At 48.4% G+C, this 22,297-nt stretch overlaps 1 protein-coding gene across 3 annotated transcripts in view; it reads right to left on the reverse strand.

Moving 5' to 3' along the window:
- Positions 1 to 219: 219 nt before the first annotated feature.
- LOC119405995 (Na(+)/H(+) exchange regulatory cofactor-like protein nrfl-1) overlaps positions 220 to 22,297 on the reverse strand; it is a 144,098-nt gene continuing 122,020 nt past the window's right edge. For 2 of the 3 annotated variants that reach the window (XM_037672819.2, XM_037672817.2), the window contains exon 6: positions 220 to 6,614. In XM_037672819.2, coding sequence (XP_037528747.1) covers positions 5,850 to 6,614 — 765 coding nt within the window. In that variant the 3' untranslated portion in view covers positions 220 to 5,849. The remainder of the gene's footprint in view (positions 6,615 to 22,297) is intronic. The other variant, XM_049419280.1, reaches the window with a different exon arrangement.

Here is a 22,297-nt window from a genome sequence, read left to right on the forward strand (position 1 = left end):
AAGCATACAGTAATTTTGAAAAGATACAAGGAGCACTCTCAAAGAACACGACATGAAGTTAGAAAAAGTTAGACAATGCGAAAAAGGACCAAAAAGGAAGTGTAAATACAGTACGAATAAGGTGACGCGGGCATTTAAGAAACACTTGTCGGTCGGGGGCCTGCGTGTATATATATATATATATATATATATATATATATATATATATATATATATATATATATATATATATATATATATATATATATTATACGCCTCCATGCGTCCACAACAGTATCAAGCCGTAGAAGACGTGGCTTGGAAGGCATCACATTGCACACAACCGATATACTTAATGCAGCATGTCCGGCGCATTACATACAACCATTGCATCAAATGGCAAACTTCCGTGTAAATACATTGAATAAAGAAGCAACATTTATCATTGTAAAATCAATTTAAAAAGAAATACGCGAACAGCGTGCACCACAGTCAACGCCCAACAAATACGTAGGTCCCGAATTTCATTTGGAAACTAAACATGGCTGCACGTAACACGAGGTCTCACAAAGCATACGTAGATAGGGAAAAAAAAAACATTGTCCCGCTTCCCTTACAAGGCACAAATTACGTCACAGTCTTAAGTCCAATGGGAGTCGTCACAACCGTGTTTTGAAATCATAAGTTGGCCAATAGCAGCCGAGATGACGCACCTACGGAAACGCGATTATTAAGGCACTTAATCCATTTCAGGAAAGGAGTTATCGCGACACGACTATCGCTTGGCGCGGTGGTTTTATAAAAGTACCCGACTGACAAGATCTCGGCGCAAGATTAATAATATTAGGAGATCAGAAAAAGCACTGAGCTCAGCAATCGCGTCGCGCGCTAAAAGGCAGGGATCAAGACTGCATTACCGGCGCTGTTTGGTTAAGCCCTTGGTGTAAGCCCCCTTCGAGACAGGCATCTGGGTCTAATCTGATTCCTAATTGACCAATGGTATCCGTTGTTAACAGCGTACCGCCACGCGTGAAGGCACTGATTTAGAAAGGACGAGATGTGATGCTAGAGACGATAGCTAGACGGCAAAAGGGAGCAACGTTATACAAGTTAGTGTTCTCATTGGTGGCTTGCACGTGACGTCATGGGCACAGATTCTCGACGTACTGGTGCCCCAACATGGCGGCTTTGATGACGTTGTCAGCGTAATCACGTGGCAGTTGGCCTGTTTCACTGTCTATAACGACGCCGCTGACAAGTTTTCGGCCTCTGCGCATGCATAACGAAATGACCTGCATGCGATGCAAGGTAACATCAACGTGACGTCACAAGCTTCACGCCCCACCATGTTTTTGGTACTCCAATATGGCGGTTTCAGTTACAGTGCGGCATCTGTGCACTGTCCGTATCGTACGCGCTGACTTTTCACTTCACGATAGTTAGACCCTTTCGCAGTCGGTGAAATGCAAGACGTATATACGTCACATCGCTAAATACAACGAAAGGCCGGAAGGAGATCTTGACATCATGCATATTACACATCTGACACGACGAACTTAGGCTCTGTTTGATATGAACTTGGTTTTGATTCCGAGTCTTTTTTTTTTTTTTGCATGCCACTCGTAAAGTTGCAAGAGCCACACCCTGCGGAACACGTTACTCGATGCAAACATTGGAACAGGGCGCTCTAAGTACATGAAACCGGAAAAAGAAACAAGGTCATGATGCTAAGCTACGCAACTAACGTTTGTTATGCGCGATCGTTTCAGAACAAGCGTGCATAATTTGCGTCAAAACACGAAAACTCGGCTCTGGTAAAAACCCAGCAACAGACTCTAGGCACTAAACGATGTTTTAAAAAGAAAAAAAAGGAAGAAAAAGAAAACCGTGTTCTCGTGTATACATCTTTAGCGCGCGACCGAGAAGAGAGCAGAACGCTGACTTGTCAGTAATGAAATTACGGAAATGGAATTGCCCCAATTGAATGACTTTTTTGCCGTAATGAGCAATGTAGTGAACTGCAGAAGCGCCGAGAAGCGAGTATACTGATTAGCGTCCCAACTGCTTTTGACTGAAGTGCAGCAAGTCCGTTTCCCACATAGCATCAGAAATTGGAACAAACAACGAAAGAAAAAGAACAAAGGCAAGATACTCTGAGTGCCAAACCTCAATAGTGGGAAGTTGTACGAAGACATTGGAGATTTCAGTGTGTACGTGCTGTAAGGACACTGCACACGATTTAGTGCATAAATGGTTCACCTTTTTTGTTGACTTTCAGTGTAACTTGATTACATTTCAAAAGTAATTGTAATTTAATGGCGTTTCTTTCAGCCAGCTGTAATTTGCAATTACATTTAATTACATTTGTAAAAATTCTAGAAATGTAATTATTAATGCAAAGTAATTACTTTACCGAATTAATTTTGTCATATCTTGCAGCAAGCTACCGCGAACACTCGATCGTAAGCACCCGCCTTTACATTTCAAACTACCAATGCGTGGAGGGGGGAAAATGTGGTGTGTACGCGCGCCGTAAAGCCCACATCGAGAAGGAAAAATGCACGCGAGAGTCGCGCCCTGCGAGTGAACGGGGATACATGTAGCGCACGAACCCAACTTTCCGATGCCTTTTTCGGTGTACTAACAAGCCGTGGAATCTTCGATTTTTTTCCTGTTCTTTTCTTTCGAGCTTATCGAGTGTATAGAAAGCCAATGCGGGTCGCATCCGTTCACAAAGAGCCGGGGTGCAGCGAAACCGGAGCGCGTAGAATTTCTATCACCGGCCTCCCGTATGTACGGTTACCAAAAGGGCTCGAAAAGACTAAAAAGAAAAAAAAAAAAGGGAAACGCTTAGTAGGCCACGAAGATCATCTGATCACACCGGAGAGACCTGGTTATAGAAGCTCTTCGCTTCTCTTGTTAGCAGACTCAGATCGACGGATAAAAAAAAAAAAGTTGCTACATACCACGGCTCGCAGTGGGAAGCACGCTATAGGGCGCACGTTTTTCGAAGCTCCAGAACCAATAACGAATAGAAAGGAAACTTAAATAGAAAACCCACGAGGAAAGTAGAGGAACACCGAAACAGCATCCGTGGTCTGCATCGTAGTCACGTTTAACTCTGGTGCGACGGAAGGCATCCACAGAAAGAAGAACAAAAACAAAAGACTGGGAAGCCACAACTTCCAACTTAGGTGCGTCACTCTTAAATCTAACGCTTAGCGGCACAGCCGAGTCGACTCTGTATAAACATACATCTTACGCTTTGCAGGGTAAGCGTTAGGTTAGCAATGAACACTTGGAACGAGCCTCGCACAAAGCCGTTTAGCACTTCCATGGGTGTGCGAATGGTGATTGGTTGTCCCGTCGTTAACACCCTCGCGTTCAGTTAGGAGGCAAGATCAAGTCGCTGGTGGGAACAAACGCGATTTTCTTATTTTTCGATTTTTCGGCGCACGTGAAATGATGATAGCTGCAGTGGACTAAGTTAATGCATCGAGAAAGCTGAGACAGCTGAAATAGCCGACTACGACAGAATCAGTTCAACGAAATTCTTAGCGGCTATCGCTGCCAGATTTATTCGTCGGACATTCCTGCGCATACAAGGTGGTCAGAATGATTACAGAATGATTACTGAGTGTTTAACGCCCTTTCTCATCGCACATGTAGCTAGAGTTCGTTGTTTACGTGTAACAAAATTTTTATAGCCGTAAAATTAAGGGTGTAACCGTCGAGACACACAAGACACCCGTGAGGGTGTAAATGCATTTAAGATCGTGGAATAGTTCACCGGCAAGCTAGTAGCCCTCAAAGGCTCGCAGTCGATACATCTTACCGAAGAGGCTCAAGCGACAGTTTAAAACTAGCTTCCTTCGCCTTGCTCAGGGAAGCGAATCACTACGCCAACTTTTGCAACAACAAAATTAAATTAAAAAAAAAAGACTGAGAAAGGTGCTGAGTGAAGGAACAGCGTTCGTAGCTGTCAGCTAATGACGCATGCGTCTAGCTAACACTGTGACAATTTACAGCTTCGTTCTTTCAAAGTGCGTGCGCAAAGTGCGTGCGCTGCTTGGTCAGCAGTGACGCCAGCGGTTTAAGCGACGGTGCGCCCTTGGGTCGCAGAGTCGAGCTGACGCGTGCGGAAGTTGGTAAAAAAAAAACGAAAAAAAAGAAGGTTAACTAACGTTAAGCGGCTAACGTCGGAAGCAAAGCGTGCACGTCACGCGCGGTTTTTTCTAACGAATACCCGCTCGTCTCTTCTCACCACCGCTTCCTATGACAGCAGAGGCATACCTCCATGCTGCCGCATCAAGATATAGAGACATCGTAATAGCACCGTTCCGACTTCTTATTAATGATGTCCGCGCTTGTATGCAGTTTCTCCCGATTCCAGAGTGTTTGACTAAACTCTCTCTCTTTAACACGTAACTGTGCCTCTAACGACTGTGAGTTTCAAATAAGTATACCCACTGGTACTGACGCGTATTTGTAGCTTTTCTGACTGTGGAAATACTCATAATATGTATGCAAACAGTTGGGGCTGGAGAACCATTCGAGCGAGGATAGCGACCGTTTTTGTTATTCGTTTCTGGCTAGTACGCTAAGAGTGAAGAAACCTGCAAAACGAGCGTGCGATATGCTGCTTCACTTTCTGCGCACAGGTTACGACAGGCTGACACAAAAAAAAATATAGTACATATATAATGTAAAGGGAACTACCGATTAGTGTACAAGGCACTCTCGAAGAAGAAAAGAAACGTAAAACGAGAAACGACGAGACATTTGCAAGGGACATCGCGGAAACACGTCAACTTTCAAGAAAACGCCAACTGGCCACAAGAAGAGCGCAACAAAACGCGGCGCCCGCGGACCCCGCAAAAGGCAACGCTCACACGCAGGAATGATTATCGGGAACCCTTCGTTAGAAAATTGTAACGATGACATAAGGTAGACTAAGGTATATTATGTTCATTAAAAAAACTAATAATAAATCCGGTTAACTACAACGGCACAAATAGCACAATGCGAGGTTCGCTGCGGTGACGTCGCCAGACCGCCCTAATAATTGGCGACTGGTACATGAATGTAAGCGTTGTTATGTTTGGTGACCCATCACAAACAACAAAGCTGGTCCATTTACGTGTAACGACAAAGCTGCTCAGAGACTTCCTTCTTAGTCTGATTGAAAGCGCTGCCAAGAAGGGCACGCCAGTCATACGTCATCTTGGACAGCTGCCGGTTGATCAACTCAAGCTTACTTGGTCGGAGAGGAAAATTTATGCTGCAGACCTGCGGAGAACAAATGTTTTCAACCTCTCGTGTTACAGTTACACAAAAGATACAGATACAAGATCACGGTGGCGCAAGCCGTTTCCGCAAGTGTGACGCGTGACCAGTTTGTACAGCGGGTGGTAGGCACTGTTAAAGTGTACACACACGATATCTAACTTTGGGCCACATCACCCATCTCGTAAGACGACAAGAAATACCAGCTCGAGAAGAACAATCGTACAACGGGCACAGGAGTCACACAATAAGCACCGAAAAAAAAAAAAACACTTACTCGTGCCCTTGCGTAAGACCACCGGCGCACGGCGCGAGTGTCCACACACCGATCGGTCCTTATTTTTTTCACAAGCTGTCACGAAAAGTGTCGGGGTTGAAGGGCTGTGGGCACAGACAAGACGAAACCAAAAAGAAGCTGCTCACCGCGAACTCGCCAACAACATGGCTGCCACTTACGACACCATCAAGCAAAAAAAAAAAAAGAAAAAACAAACCCGAGAACCCCCTGACACCACGCGACAGACAGCGAGCACGGGCACAGTGTCCAGTCCCCCAACCTGCCCACGGCGCATGCGCGCCTCTCTCTACATCTGCTCGATGATCTTGTACTTCTGGCGTAGGTCCATCTGCGTCTCCCTCGGGTCCTTCTTCTTCCGAGACCTCAGAAGTTCTCGCAGCTCGGAAGCCTTCATGGTCAGGTTCAGGCCGTCGGGTCCGGGAGGTGGCAGCGACCCGCCGTTCCTGAAAGTTGCCGCGGCACCGTTCTGGCTCGTGCCGTTGCTGTTCTCGACGTGCACCGGCGCGGCCTGCCTGGCGGCCGGCTGAGGAGGAGGAGGTCCAAGCACGGCCCCGCCCCGCTGCTGCAGGTCCGAGATCCTGCGCACCTCGGAGTTGTTGATCTGCACGTCGTACGCCTTCTGGACGTCGTACGAGCCCGAGCCGTCGGTCCTGTCAGCGCCGGTCGTGATGGTCGAGGTCTTGATCACGGTGGTCGTCGTCGTAGACTCCACCACGGAGCTCTTCTGGTCGCGACCGAAGACTGGAGAGTCCCGAGGACTCGAAGACGTGGAGGATCGCAGTTCCGAGCTACGGGAGCCTCCGCCGCCGCCGTTGACGGCCGAGGAGCCCTTGTCCGAGACCGGGGTCTCGAGACGAGGCGTCGAGCGGTCGTCCCCTTCTTCCTCGCTCGTGGGCGTCGGTGAGGCGGCAATCACCTCGACGGACGACGTGTCGTCTTCTTCGCGACTGTGGGTCACGTGCGAAGAAGCCCTCTCGGGAGCCTGCGGGGGAGTGGACTGGGGGCTGGGCGTCAGCAGAGGGGTCGAGCTCTTGGACAGGTCATCCTGATGCTGCGCAAAAAGACGGTGATAGAACAGCTTGAGTATTACGCCCAATACGATAAAGCGTCAAGCGTGTATGCAAACGGAAGGGTACACATGGTGTTCTCTGTCCTGAACCGCGTAACCAAATTATCGATCGACCAAACACTTTCTGACGTTGCCCCTTAGTTGTAGGGCCAATGCACCCAATGGCTGACATCGGAGAGAAAAGGAACAAAACAGCGCTTTGGACAGGGCGAAGTCAAGGCGACAGACAAGGCGCTGACTAACAATCAAAACTTAGTGCAATACAGATGCTTCCTGTAGGAAGCAGCAATCTGCGCATTCCTGCCTCCTGCCTCCTATATACTGCAGTTGTTTAGCAATAAGCTTTGGTTGTTGGTCGGCGCCGTGTCTGTCGTCTTCACTTCGTCCTGTCTAACGCGCTGTTTTGTTCCCTTTCATAATGCACCAACCAGCCCAGTCAAGCACACTGCTGCAGTTCATTCGGAGAGAAAACAACAAACCACCCGAGTGTCGAGTTCGATCTTACCAGTGACGAAAAAAAAAAATTGTAAGAAACTATGTCGGAAACACCTGACATAGCCGACGGACGTGTAAGATACAAGGTGAGCCTTAATATTTGGTTCTGTGTCCCTTCATAAATAAGGTAGCAATGGATACTGATTTCGAGAGCACACGCGATCACGGATACCGCAAGACACACGGCGCACCGTTTCCGATTGTCACTGACAGTAAATAAACAGTGCATAACAATCGCAAAAGCACAAGGAGTTGCTTTCAGCACTCAGTCATTTTCGACCATCCCGGTAGACATAAACATGACCTACACATCAGAGGTATTGATATACCGCTGCCCCCGGAATTTGCGGCCCGCCGACGCTAGGAATTGAACCAGTGACCTTGCGCTAAGTTATATAGAGCGCCATTACCGCTCAGCCATCTCGGGCGATGCGAAACAGCCGTAACCCAGACTAACCTTACAACACTCGTCTAAGACGAGGCGCCGGGGTATTGCATAAGAAGGGGTGATCGTCTTCACGGAAATATCTCGAGGTAGACGTGAAACAGGCGTGAAGGAAAGAGGTTTTGCAGCAGGGATATACAAAAAAAAAAGAGGGGAAGGGGGTGCCAACGCTCGTTGCAGGAACGTCAACGAGAACTCAACGCGTGGAGCCTAAGCGCACATCCCGCGGACGTAGACACGCGCAAGGACGCTGCCGAGTGCGGAAATTCATTTCGCGAAGGTTCGCCGACCGTGGCGCGCCGACAAAGCTAGCAGCGCCACGGCGATGGCCCCCGTAGTATAGGTCGACGCAGTTGCGCTTGAAATGATATAACGTCCCTTCCTCCTTCCAACCCCGCCGCTATAAGGCGCTCAGGCTTCCTTCAATGCGGGCAACCTTTCACGCAATTCCAGCGCCAGCTTATATAGGCTCTTGCTGCTCAACTCTCGGCAGAAACTGCGCAACGGTGATAATGGCCGGCACGGAGAAAATGGAGAGGGGGGGGTTGAAACGACTTCGCGAGGAATGACAAACAAAACAAAGAAAGAGGGAAGAATAGACCTCGCGGAAGCATCTATAATAGCGGTTGCAAGTTGGCAAGTCGTGCGGTCGGAACGACGCGTGCACTGACGCTTCGGAGAGTCGCTCGGCTCTCTTGCTTTGCTTTGTTACATGGTACCATCTACGCACACCAAGCACTAGACTGCACTATTCCTGACGGAGTCGCGACAGAGAGGACTCAATGAACTATAATGGGTCTCGCGTATATACGCGAAGCGCGGCCAGAAAGGCTATCGACACTGCAGTCTCGTTTCGTAACGAGTCATGAACGGGAAATATGATGGTCCTGGCACACGCAGCTATATGCGGCTGCGTTATCGAATAGCTTGAGCGTATAGTGGCGACAGCTCTTTTGCTGCCTGCAGCCCTATTCGAAAATTCATCCGCGACAGTCCAGGACCGCTCAAAGCGGCGCCTTCTGCCAATCAGCGTTGCGCATCCAGTGTCTCGGGCGGTCCTGGACATCGTTACAGGCAGCGCGAAACCTTACCGAGGACAGACAGAAAGGGGACAAGCCACAAGCGCTACCTTGTTGTAGTGATAGATCATTAGCAACCAGCCCTAACAAATTGTCTATTAAATCCTGAAAAATCCGGGACGATAGGCGTGCGCAGGATTCCCCACGCGGGCGCTCCGTCCCGTGTCCTATCTTGTGTATGTCCTCCTTTGCGCCTTAAAATCAATTATGAACGTTCACCAAGTTGCCCAACAAAAAGTTCTCCTAAACCATATCCCCATTAGGGTGGGCGAAGTCTCACCGCAGCGAGATAACCGAGCGCGATTCAACTTGTGATATCGCTGAACGAGTGGCAAGGGTGAGCGGAGGTTGACAAAAGTTCACAAAATAAGAAATAAAAAGGACAAATAAGCAAAAGAATAGTTCTTTATAGTTAAATAAAATTTCTTTATTTGTAAAAACGCGTGAAAGAAAGTAAATGCGAACATCCACATCAACCTCACTTCGTCCAAGCAGATCTTAGGATGCCCGGCAACCGCTACGAGCGCGCATGTTCCCTAAAATTTAGGGGGGGGGGGGGGGGGGGGCTGGTTTTATTGACTACGCGCCAAATGCCATGCCCATGCCCTTTTCTTCTTCATGATTTCAACTAAGCTGTCCTTAACAACTGTTTGTTCCCTGACCCATTGTGCTCTCTTGTTGTCCCTTAAGGTTACACCAATCAACTTTCCGCAGGTATAGGATCAACTAGCAGCTACGTGCGGAAAGTTTATTTTTCACCCACTTTGAGTCCTTTCCATTTATGTCATAATTAGTACACTACAGTTAAAACATACAGGCAACGTTCCCAATACCTTCCTTAAGGTGGTAGGCCACCTTGAAAAGTCGAATTTTTTTCACGAGGTCGATTTTTAGTTTTTGCTTTTTGTGAACGCCGAAACATTCAAAAATTGTTTGCCACAAAAATTATCCTTCTATCATCATTAGTTTGCAAGTTACACCAAGTTTTACATACCCCATGCTTGTATAATGAAACCGAAATCACATTGTGTTTTTTTCGAAAGTAAGTGTTGTTTCATCTATATTAATGATATTCAAAATACTTTATAAATTTTTATTGTGACTGTTACATAAAAAGGTGTCATTAAATATAACTTTTGTGTTTCTAATTGTTTTTAAATCTCTAAAAACGGCCACAGGGGGACGCACACCTCTTGCAAGCTATGAAATATTTCTTTGCGTTTTTCTCAAAATAAGAATTTGCTCCAAGTCAAGTGACGCCAACATTCATAACTTTTTTCTCAGTGTGTACTTCGAACTGAAATATTGTATAACAGTTTACAACGTATATATCTGTGCAATGAACTGGAATAAAAGAAATTGATGTTATATTTTTAAATTCACAGCCAATTTTGCAAAAAGGTTCTGTCTAAACTGGCTCTATTTCCCCATCTTTTTGGTTTTTAAAACATTACTTCCTTGATATTTGATGCATAACATTTATCCTAGTTCATTCCATAGCTCCAACCTTTGGTTACACAAATACCAAAGCTTTACTGAATTAAGCCATCCATTAGTAACTTATCACTGCTGGCGTGACTACCACTTTTAAGGCAATTTTTGACAAAGATCACCTCCCAAAAAATAAATAATCAATATTTTGCATTATAAATGGCTGGGTAAGTTATATAAGACATGCTTGTTTTGAAGAAAAAGTTATTTCAACGCTGGCTGCTCCTAAAAAAAATTTTTTTTTGAGTGGCCTACCACCTTAACTTCGTGTCTGTCTGTTTCATTAGGTAATATCGTGATTTTATTCGTCATCGCATTCCATCGCACTCAACCGCAGTAGCCAGCCTGACGTAGTCTTCTTAACGGAGTTGTAAGTGCCGGCTGCCCAAGCGGCTTGCGTACCAAAGCTCTTATACGTTATTTTGTATTTTCCTTGCGGGCGGCTGGTGAACAGGAGACAGCAGGGACAGCACAAAAGAACGCATGTATTAGGAGGAGGAGGAAAAGAAAAACGGAAGGACAGGGAGGTTAGCCAGTTCTCAGACCGGCTGGCTACCCTGTGCTGGGGAAAGGGGTAAGGGGAATAAAAGATGATAGAGAAGAGATGTTAAAAGAAAGAAGAGAGAGAGAGAGAAAAAAAAGGACAGTAATGCGATAAACGGTACTACTTGAAGTCTGTCTCTGAGACTAGTTGTCTGCAAGAAGCGCAACAACGCTCTCAAAGCTTTCCGTGCTGAGGACGGTTTCGCCCAGTGTCCTAAGACCTTTTCCTCCGACAATGGGCAATTGTCAAGTCTAGCTAACATTTTTGCCAGTTCTTTTCTTGGTGCACTGAAGCGAGGACACTCACAGAGAAGATGGGCGATTGTCTCATCGCAGCTGCAGTTATCGCATGTCGGGCTGCTGGCCATTCCGATTTGAAACGATAAGCATTCATGAAGGCCACCCCGAGCCACAGGCTGCATGTATTACACTCTTACAAACAGGTTCGTACCCAAATTTGGCTTTGTTTCACAAAATTTATCCGGATACTTACACTATAGCAGCCCCCCGTTGCCGGGAGGTAGCTAATTTAGAGCACGTGATCTGGGGATGCCCCTCGTTACTGGGCAGCAATCAAGCCAACCAAGCCAAGTGGCTCTCCGCCATCAGAAGCCCCAGCAACGGGGAACAGGCATGGGCCGTCCAGAGAGCCCACGATGCGGCGGTCAGGCTTAGCCTGCCAGTCCCAACGTGGGAGGAGCCCACTGCGCGCAAGTCGCGTCACTCAGGACAGTTTAATAAAGTTAGGCCAACCAACCAACAAAAGAACGCAAGCAGCTTGGCAGTCTTGACGCTTGGGGGCCCCAACCCTTAAGTCCTATTAAAGGAACACCGATGGTGTGTGTGTGTGTGTGTGTGTGTGTGTGTGTGTGTGTGTGTGTGTGTGTGTGTGTGTGTGTGTGTGCGTGCGTGCGTGCGTGCGTGTGTGTGTGTGTGTGTGTGTGTACGTGCGCTTGTGTGTCTTTCTGTGTGTGTGCGTGTTTGTGTGATAATTTGTGGTGTTTTACGTGCCCGAACCCCGATATGATTACGAGGCACTTCGTACTGGAGTTCTTCTGAAATTTCGACCATCTGGCGTTCTTTAACGTGAACTGACATCGCACAGTGCACGGGCCTCTAGCATTTCGCATCCATCGAAATGCGACCGCCGCGGCCGGGATCGAACCCACGGCCTTCGGGACAGCAGCTGAGCACCGTATCCACTGCACCACCGCGGAGGACGTGCGTGTGTGTTTGTTGGCTCAATGAAAGCGTCTTATACGCGCTAGTGTGCGGTACACACGCGAACTGCCCTCCTCCTCCTCCTACGAACCGCAGTCGTTCAGTCTGCAGAGGCATGCCCCGTACAATAAGGCACGAGCTTCTCGGCTCAAAAGAGTTCATCACGGCGTTTCCTTGCAGACGAGTCCTCGGTGCCACTTCACGAAGCGCAGTCTGAGAAGCTGCGCCGATGCATCGTTAAAAAAAAATGCTATAGGCACAAATACGAGAAAACTGCAAAGAAAACGAGCAGCAGAAACTCGAGCTGTGAAAACGGTTAAAGCAAAGATAGCTTTTTCACGATTCGCAAGGCCGCCCGCGAGGGGTCGCACGAGAGCTTTCCTCGTGGATTCAATGTAATGATCCAACTGCAACGAACGTTAGCTTATTGTTATTGATGTTTTTGTTTTATTTCGTCAGGGGTCGTTGCGAGTGACGCGTGTGTATGTCGTTTTCTCGTTTTTCGCAGCTAGACACCGACTAATTCAGCAGTGCAAGTGCCGGGTGAATGTCCGGATGAGAGGTCCGAGCCTGTAGAACTCTTATAGAAATTACAATGTGTTTATGTTGCCTTTTCAAGGTTCCCACTACGTAACCGAGCCGTTATGGCGTTTTCTTAGAGGGCATCAGTGTTTAGAAGCTGTTTTGCGTGGTTACAGCAAAATCACGTATGTCTCAAGTTCGAAAGTTTATAGTAACACAAGACGCGCGTAGGATTCGAAAAACAGAACACACATCTGGGACCCAACAAATTTGTTAAAAGTTCCCTACCCTTTAACAAATTTGTGACTCAAAGTGGCTAACTAACAAAAGGGCCTTTAACAAAGGCGCTCATCTTAACGCGCAATCTCATATCGAGGAGGGTCCGTGAGACCAGTGTTTTACATAAGCAATATCCGAGGTCAACGCCACGGTATATAAGGCCAAAACCACGACATGATTATGCGTTGAATTGAGTTAATCATTACACTGTGATAATCAGGCACGCCGTAGTGGTGGACTCCGCGGATTAATTCTGGACCGCTGGGGTTCTTTAATGTGCACCTAAAGATCTAAGCAGGCGGGAGCTCTTCCCCTTTCGCTCCCATCGAAATGCGGCCGCTGTGGTCGGGAATCGAACACGCCCTCGAGCTTAACAGCGCGACACCGCACGTGGATAAGCCAAACCCAAATCCAGTCGCCTAGGATGGATGGATGGATGAATGCTAGGAGCGCTCCCTTCGTAACGGGGCGGTGACCTGAGCGCCACCAAGCTCGGCAAAAAAGAAAAGTTTTTAAGAGCGAAGCTGTTCAAGCTGGCCGTAAGACGTCCGTTAACAAAACAACCCTGCTGCGCCGTTGCTAAAAATAGCCAAGCCGCCGCCGCGCCGAGGAGCAGCCGCCGCCGAGCCGTCGCCATAGCAACCTCCACAGTTTCTTGCACCGTGGCTCAGGGACAACGATTTCAACACATTCAGAGGCAAGCTTTGCGCGTATTCCGGATTCCCCGGTCGCCGCCTCTTGGCTGCCGCTTCTTCGGCCCAAGTACGCTAGATCCAATCGCCGCCGGCGTTGTGATTCCTGTGCTGCAGAACGACGAGCTGAGGATCAAACAGCTTGGATCGCTATGCCAAGCTTTGCGCAACTTAGTGCAAGCTTCCCGCATTCTTTTAAGTAGGCCTAATGCCTTGTCTACTTCAATTAAATCGAACTTACTTAGAAAAAAATAAATCACAATTTCAGATCCCAGCTATCTGCCCCTTACGGCAGAGTGACCTTATTTCTCCCTCTAGTTATTAGATGCGAAGTATCTTAAGGCGGAGCTCAATCCAGTGGTGGTGGTGGTGGTGGTGTGCGGCGTGACCACCCTTACTGCGCATGCGCATACCCTCTCCACACACCTCTCCAGTCACCCTCTCCCCTTCCCCTCTCCCCTCCCTCTTTCCACTCTTCCTCTGAAACGCGGGCTAGACATGCCGAAATTCTCTCCTGCGCAACGCCGCGATGAGCTCGAGCGCATGCGCGTCCCCTCCCCTTCTCCCTCCTCTCCTACGCTGCCCCCCTCTCGCCCGCCTGTCGACCGCGTTCCCCGCTCGCCCTGTGAGAATTAACGGCCAGGCTAGATGGAAGATACGATGCGCGTAGCGTCCCTCTTCGCGTTCCACGACGCGAGGTCGGTAGCATGCCCAACGAACGCCAACGGAACGCGATCGTGCAAGTGCTCCGGCTTCGCATCGCCTCATGGTCCCCTTTAGCGGGAGATGTTTTTGCCCTTTATCCCTACTTTCTCACCGCCAATCCTCTAACCATCTATTACTTGTTTGATTCGTGGACCTGTTTACATTTCCGTTGTTGTCCCTAAAACCCAAGGCTTGTGTAGGCTAGTGCACAAACATTCATCCGGGTGGACATAGGCGTGCGCATGGGGGGGGGGCGGCCGTCCGTCCCCCCACTAGTCACCTTAGAAGAGGGGGGCGCAAAGTCTGCCCCATACATTGACTTAATAGGGGGGGGGGCGCCGCGACGAGCCTTCGCTCCACCCGCCCCCCTAAAGGGGAACCCCATGCGCACGCCTATGCATGTGTGGATATCGCAACATTAGGACATTCTCCGTCGTTTCCTTAGCTTCCTGACATGTACATTTTTCTTTCCTAAATCTCGTTTGATAACTGCTTCATAACCCTCGCATTATAACCTGTACTGCACGAGCGCCGCCATGCGGCTTGAACGAGAATCAACGAGACGATGACGACTCGGGGATCCGGGATAAGTGAGACAGCGAGGCTTAGAAAGAGCGTGTCGCTCGCGTGCGCCACGCTCATTGCGAGCCAGACACAAAACAAGCACGCGAGGTGGGAGGGCAGGGGAGGGGGAGGGGGTATTACGCAACGCGACTGCAGGGGTAGACGCCTTGCCGAAGCAGCTGCTGCGCGGGCCGCCGCCGGCCACCGACACGCGCGTCTCGCACAACTTGAACAAGCGTCACGACGCTCACGACGCATGGCGTGCGTGCGCGCGCCGGTCGCAGTCACTGAATGATCTCTCGGCCACGCCAGGCGTCATATATAGGGTACAGATGGAAATAGAGGGCACAGAAGATTGAAGGGTAAGGTCACGGAATGCCTAATAACTGTCTCGCCCGAATGTCCAAAACAAAAGAAAAGGAAACTTACAGAGTTCCTTATGCATTCGCCTAAACACTCATCTACACCTTCGACTAGCGCCGGTCGCGCGACCGGTTGCGACTGGCGATCAAAAAGCGACTCGAAGCGACCCATGTTCACACCTGCGTGCTCGTATATAGCTCGCATTGCCATTGCCCCGTAAAATAATCTGACGTCTTGTTCCTGCGCACGTGATAGGTTGAGAGCTTTGCGACTGCAGTCGCTTTGTGACCAAAACGGCCATCTGCGACCAGTCGCTTTGCAACTAACTTAGTCGCGCGAACGTTGCTAGTCGCAGGTGTGAACGGGCCTCTAGACAACTCGAACCGCGACACGGTGGTCTAATGGTTATAGTGCTCGACTGCTAACCCGAAGTCGCGGGATCGAATCCCGGCCGCGGCGGCCGCATTTCGGTGGAGGCGAAATGCTTGAGGCCCGTGTACTTAGATTTAGGTGCACGTAAAAAAAAAACGTTAGGTGGTCGAAATTTCTGGAGTCCTCCACTGCGGCGTCCCTCATAATCATATCGTGGTTTTGGGACGTAAAACCCCAACAATTATTATTATTAAGACGACTCGAAGGCAAGAGCCATACGTTGTGGCTATTTTACCGTGAACTTTACATTGATATCCAACGTTCACTAACTCACACTAACTGTCACCACTGAAACTTCCATTAATTAACTCCGTATAAAATAACTTGTTTTTATTAGCATCATAATTAGCGATACTAATTAAGCTTCACTATTAGCTTTGGCTAATTAACCCACAATTCACCCAATTTGTTTCGATTATCACCATATACATGCACAGTCATGCATTCACTCGAAGTACCTACTACACAATAATTCATAATCACTTTGCGAAATAGCGAAGTATCCACAGCACGTCTAAGGCAATCTGTGCACCTACGTAAAGCTGCACACTTTGTTGATGCTGTGGCTGATGACGATGACGACGGAGAATTGTGGCTGAGCCCTTTGTAATGGGTGGGAAGCCTTAAACCACCCACTGCTGCGCCAGGTTAGGAGTTTGTTGGATCCCGGGACGATAAAGAACTGCGCACTTGGTCGCAAGGCGCATTTGGTGCTTGTTGCATTCCGCGCATTGCGAAGGTCTTTCGGTATACGAGAGAGTGTGCCTATGCAAATTATAAGGCTGTCGGGGAAGACTCCCTGCTGTCTGTCCATCAGGGAGGAAGAGGTGGTTCACGAGGCTAAAACCATTTGCACGCAAAGTGATACGGTGGTGGGAAGGCAGCAACGAAACGGCGACGTTACGAGCACGCTGAGTGTGTGCAACCCCCGTCGCCTCCCCCTCCCCCCTCGCACATTTTCCCCCCAGGGACTTTATGGGTACGTGCCACTCGCGTACAGGACGGGTCGTCCCCGATGTCGCGGAAGTAATAACAATAAAAAAAGAGAACATGTCCCGGGACGCGCACATGTCTCAGATAAGGCGACGAGGAAAACGTTCACGACATTGCGAGATAGAGAGAAGGAAAGAAAGAAAGAAAGAAAGAAAGAAAGAAAGAAAGAAAGAAAGAAAGAAAGAAAGAAAGAAAGAAAGAAAGAAAAAGAAGGCGTAGGAAGACGATGCGCGAGCAAGAGTAACAACATGGCGACACAAGCACCCCGCATGGATTAAAAATTAATAAATAAAAGAATCAGGCACGGAGGAAAAGTTGCATAATCGTAGCAGGTGGGCGTATCCAAACTAGGCTTACGTATAACCGGAACGTCGTACATGAGATACTCCAGTCGAATATACGTCCTACAAACAAGGGCGTGCGCAGAACCACATTCGTATGGTGGCAGATTGGAGTAGTTGGTTTTGCATCGTGAAGAGATAGCGTCTTTAAGCGCGCAACCAGAAGAGAACATAGAAGAGTACGTGAGACATATACGGGCCCACGTGTGCGGTTATCGTCTACGTCCTCGTCCGTTTGGTCACGTCTTACCAACACGGGCAAACAGCCACGTTAGTGAAGAAAGGAAAGCAGATGACTTTTTAAGGGCTCGTTTTTCTTTGTTAGACACAATATTAATGATAATTAACAGACAATAATCCCACGGAAAGTATAGGGGACGTTATTTGTAGGAATTAGAATATAAATATGAAGGAAGTAAAGTGGAAGAAAAGATAACTTGCCGCCAGCAGGGACCAAACCTGCGACCTGCGACCATTATTGTGTGTTAGTTATCATTAATATCACGTTAGTGAGGGAGCGAACTTAAGCGAATACACCAAGAATGAGAGACACGATGGCAAGCGCCTTTGCTCGTGTGGGTGTTTCTAGGCGGCTTCCTTCGTGTTCGCGCTTCCATCGTGCACCTCATTCACATACGGTTTAGGCTACGCGGAGTTACGTGATGGGGTACAGGAGGGGACAAACACGAAATGACGCAACGTGATTGCTCTTCAAGGCTGCCGAAAAATCTTGCTACGCCTGTCTAGTTCTGAAATATAGAAAATGCTTACGGTGGACCACGTTAATAGATACGAGAAAAATATTACAGGGTATTCGTCCTTCAATCCTACTTTGTGTGAGTGTGCAGTGAAGCTTCAGTCAGGGTTGAGTAAAAACAATAATGGGAAGGGGGGGGGCAAATTTTCTTTAGTCCTCAATTTTTCCGCACTTACCCCCTCCCTCAGTGCAGAGTAGCCACTTTAACTATGCTAACCTAGTTAACCTCAACTACAGTTGCAAAGCGGGCTCGTTGGTATGAGATTTCTGAATTATATGACAACGCAAAACAAACAATTCAGAGCTGGTTAACTCCCTGCATTGCTTCTCTCGTTCTCCTTCATTTTCTTCTGAGCAGGAGGTCGAAAGTTGGATTCCAGGCCTCATTAGGACGGGGGCTCGTAAATCGAACTACGCTCGTGCGGTTTAGATTTGTGTACAGCGTTTGTTTACTCCGGGCGGTCAGAATCATCCAAGGCAGGGCTGGGCAAAGGTACTTTAAAATTGTATCGCCATACGATACAAGATACTCAGGCAAGAAGTATGGAGATACAGATACAAGATACTGCCGCAATGATTGTATCCGATACGATACTCGGGAATTGTATCTTAATATACTTCGATACATTATCAAATTTGTTATTATAGATCCATATAATGTAGCAGCAAACGCCTATATGCATGAAAATGTCTGCTTGAAAGTTTCTTAACTGTGACCTATTTTGTTTCATTTGAATGAAATGTCTGTTAGTATCTCAAAAGTTCTGCCCTTCTTGCTCAAAGTGCATTAGTTTCCTTCTCCAAAACAACTTACTGCGGTTTGTTTTAGCTTCTTCCCAGGTCAACTCTTTATACACTTCGCTGACAGTGGTTCTTGCTTGCCATTTTTGCAATTGGTGGGAGTCGCTGCTCAGCTTGCCGACCAACTAGCGGGTTGCCATATAATCACAATAAATTCAGTAACAGGCCTTTGCACGACGGCGCAAATACCTGTGTGGACTTTTACCTTGTCCGTAAAAGACAGTTTGCACAATACCGTATATCCGGACAGGTCTACATCAGCAATAACGCTGGTAGCAACATTTTTTAGGGGGGGGGGGGGGGGGCATGGTGTATTCTAAGGGTTTGAGACCTTTTGCTGGCGGCCCGGCCCGCACACATGACCGTCTTCGTGCCATTTGTTTTTATTTTCTGAATAAGTATGTTCGTGAGCTACACAAACATGACTGGTTTTAAGCATTCCTTTCGTTAGGAACGGTGGTCACCATGTGCTGAAACATAACCGTGGAACAAAAACTCTATATTTCAGAATCCACGTCCAGATTTCACTTGTTGCGTACATCGGTGTCGATGTTTCTCGAATCTTGACTCCAAATACCCTTCAGAAACGACCTATGAGATATGGGAAAGACCTCCTTTCAAATGGCGACATCATTTTGTTCAAGCTCTCACAGACCCCCGATCCCACCATCTTCACTGTCCCGGCCCTTTGGAACTAAATTTCGCGACTGCGGCCCGCTGGCTATAAGCTGAGTTTGAGACCCCTGGTGTATACGTAGATGACGTAAAACTGCAATGAATTTTCATATTCTACTTATCCGCTGGTGTAAAGGATTCTTTGTTGATATACTGACTAACGTGCAATTTTTTAGCAATTTTTCTTCAACGAGAGAACATGTGCAACACAGAAACGTCTCAGAAGTGTTTGTATAGTTGCACAAAGCGTCGTAGGACACCGCCGCTATTCGCGCTACTGCCGCTTATAGCTGCCATTACGTGGCGATTAGCGATACAAAAAATATTTAAGAAGGCCTAAAACAGGAAAACAAATATAAGTAAAATATAGAGGTGGTTTTGTATCAAACATTCACATTGTAGGGTTTTGCGGCTGCATCTAGCCCTGAACCCTTAAGAGATGAGGCCGAGACCCGAAGAGACGCATCTTTACTGGTCCAAGCCTCGGCCGCAACTGCCCGCGCCCAGCGGCTGCCGCGTGACACGAGCGCACACGCTCGTCGTTCTTGTCCTTCTTGTCCTTCTTGTCCGTCTTGTCGGTGTCTTTGTAATTGTCGTCGTTGTCGGTGTCGTCACTTTCACGGTTGGCCTCGCGAGCGTTGGCGTCGTCCTTATCGTCTTCGTTCTCGCCGGCGACCGTTCGCTTCCTCGGCTCCCTCTCCTCGCCCGACGCGTTTGTCCCACCTGGCCGTGTGTCCCTGTGTTCGTTCTGCTGCTGTTTCGTCCGCTTATTCGTCTTGTCTCCCTTCACGACCGCCGCCTGATCATCCCGGGACTCTTCGGCCTTTGTGTCACCAGGCTGTGACTCCCCGACCTGGTCGTCGTAGTGCTGAGACACGCCGATCTCTTCTTCACCGTCCTGGCAGTCACTATCTGCGTCGCGAACGATCATCTCGTCAACGCCCGCGTATTTCTCGTCGCTTACGTTCTCCGCAGCCTCCCCATCACCGCGCCGTTCGCCGTGGCCTTTCTTTTTCTTTTTCTTTTCCTTCTTCGTTTTCTTCACGGCTGCCGCATCGTCATCCCGGGACTTTTTTACCTCTGTTTCAAGGTCGTCGCAGTCACCGGCCGTGTCCCCAGAAAGCGCGTCGTCCAACACCGTGTTCGCCTCACCGTGCCGGGGCTCTGTACTGTCGTTGGCGGACGATGCGTCGCCGGCGCGGCGCTTGTCGTCCGGCGGTGCCGGCCCGCCGCACAAGCTCGCTCGAGCTTCGACGCGGACCTCGTCAGCGCACGCGTCGTCGGCGCTTTCGTTGTCGGCCTTAAAGGCCAACTCCGGCGATTTTTTCACCATGTCAGGGTAATGGTGCTTTTATGTTCCTGAGACACTCTAGTCACGCGCCCGATAGCAGAAATGCTCAGCAAATTCGAAAATAATTTTTAATAAGCAAAAAGGCGCAATACCGAAACCGAAACCCAACCGAGTGTACTGTCTCCGTATGACTTAGTAGTTGTTACGAACCGGAAGTCGTGCAAGGCATGCCGGTCACGCCAGCGCGGAGTATGAAAACTGTGACAGCCGGGACGAGCAGGCGCACAGTGGAGAGGTGAGCGCGCGCCGCGCATCAGCTGTAATGTCTGCGAATGACAGTGCCGCGTCTGATACTGGCAGTTAGCGGTGCCCTTGGCTGCGTCACTTCCGTCGCCTTAACAATATTGACGTCACAAACGCAATGTTGCCAATAATTGTGGGAAACCGGGAGGGCGTTTGCAGACAATCTTTAAAATTCATTTGCAAAGAATCTGCGCGTGTCTCAAGCCTGTAATTTGGCATAAATTACGGAAACTTTCAAAGGAACGTACCCAGCGAATTTCACTGAGATCCATCGACCTTGAAAAATCGCCGGAGTTGGCCTTTAAGTGCCGCCTCACCACACGAGCGCGCCAGAGCCTCCTTGACTTGCACGGGCAGCGGGACGCCGAAGTAAGCACCGAGGTGCTCCAGGGCGATGATGGCACGCCGCTGCTCGTCGGGAGTCATTTTCCCGGAAAGGCATAGGCACACGACGGTCTCGACCGGCTGATGTAGAAGGACCAGGTCGTAGACCCCGTAGGCGGCCATGTCCAGGAACGCCCGTTTCAGCGCCCATAGCTCCGCGAAGGCGATATCGCCGTGCAGGGGGCCGAAATAAGGAGCTGCTGGGACCCGGCGTACGTCGATCGGGCAGAACATGTCGGGGCGGGGTCCTACCCGTTGGGCGCCAGATGTAGGGTTTTGCGGCTGCATCTAGCCCTCAACCCTTAAGAGATGAGGCCGAGACCCGAACAGACACATCTTTACTGGTCCAAGCCTCGGCCGCAACTGCCCGCTGCCAGCGGCTGCCGCGTGACACGAGCGCACACGCGATCGTCGCCGTCTTCTACGCGCTCACAGCCGCCGAGCGCCCCCATAGCATTGAATGAGTGCAGAAACACAATACAGACGGCGCCTTTATTAGCTATGAGCATGAAGTATCGTCAACTTACCTGTTGAGACAATAGAAAATTCAGTGCCTACGGAAAATTGCCTGAAACGGCTCGTTGGGACGCTCACGAGTAAATCGGAGCATTCAGTAAAACAAGGTTTCTTGAATACCCTTCCTAACATTTTTAAGATGGCTGCTAATACTTTCCATTGTTATAATGCAAACTCAATTTCGCTATTTTCCTATGCGGTAAGCAGAATGTTTTGTACTGTATACTCAAGGCACGCCCACATAACTATATATATTTGTTTTCAAAATCGCCTTGGCAACGTGAAAATGTGCAAGCAGTAGTACAAATAAAGCAGACAGTAAGAAGAATAAAGCAGAGATCTTATTTCGGTAGCGCGTTACAAAAGACATACTTCAGTGAGCAGACCGACAAACAGTACAGAGACCTAGGTAATGCATGCGATGCAAAATGACAGCTAAGAAAGCACTTGTGCTAATAATCAAATTATGATTTCATAAATTCTTTGAATAAATGTAACAGGAATTGAAAAATACGGTACGCCAAGATATTTTCTGTTAGGTAAACACTTGCTCTATTAGATCTAGTATCAGTATCAGTGGTGCTAAAGTTGTTAGAATCTTATTTGCATATAAGTTAATTCATTGCATGCAGTCAAACTTACATCCACGAGATTCTTCAAATCGCTGATATGTAAAATCCACGAAACGCAAAGCAGCCCCATTCTCACACGCATCACATTTCGTTATGAATCGAGACGCAAGGGAATATTCATTAACGACACTGTAGTGCTAC

Source organism: Rhipicephalus sanguineus, chromosome 9, assembly GCF_013339695.2.
Source record: "Rhipicephalus sanguineus isolate Rsan-2018 chromosome 9, BIME_Rsan_1.4, whole genome shotgun sequence".
Lineage (NCBI taxonomy): Eukaryota > Metazoa > Arthropoda > Arachnida > Ixodida > Ixodidae > Rhipicephalus > Rhipicephalus sanguineus.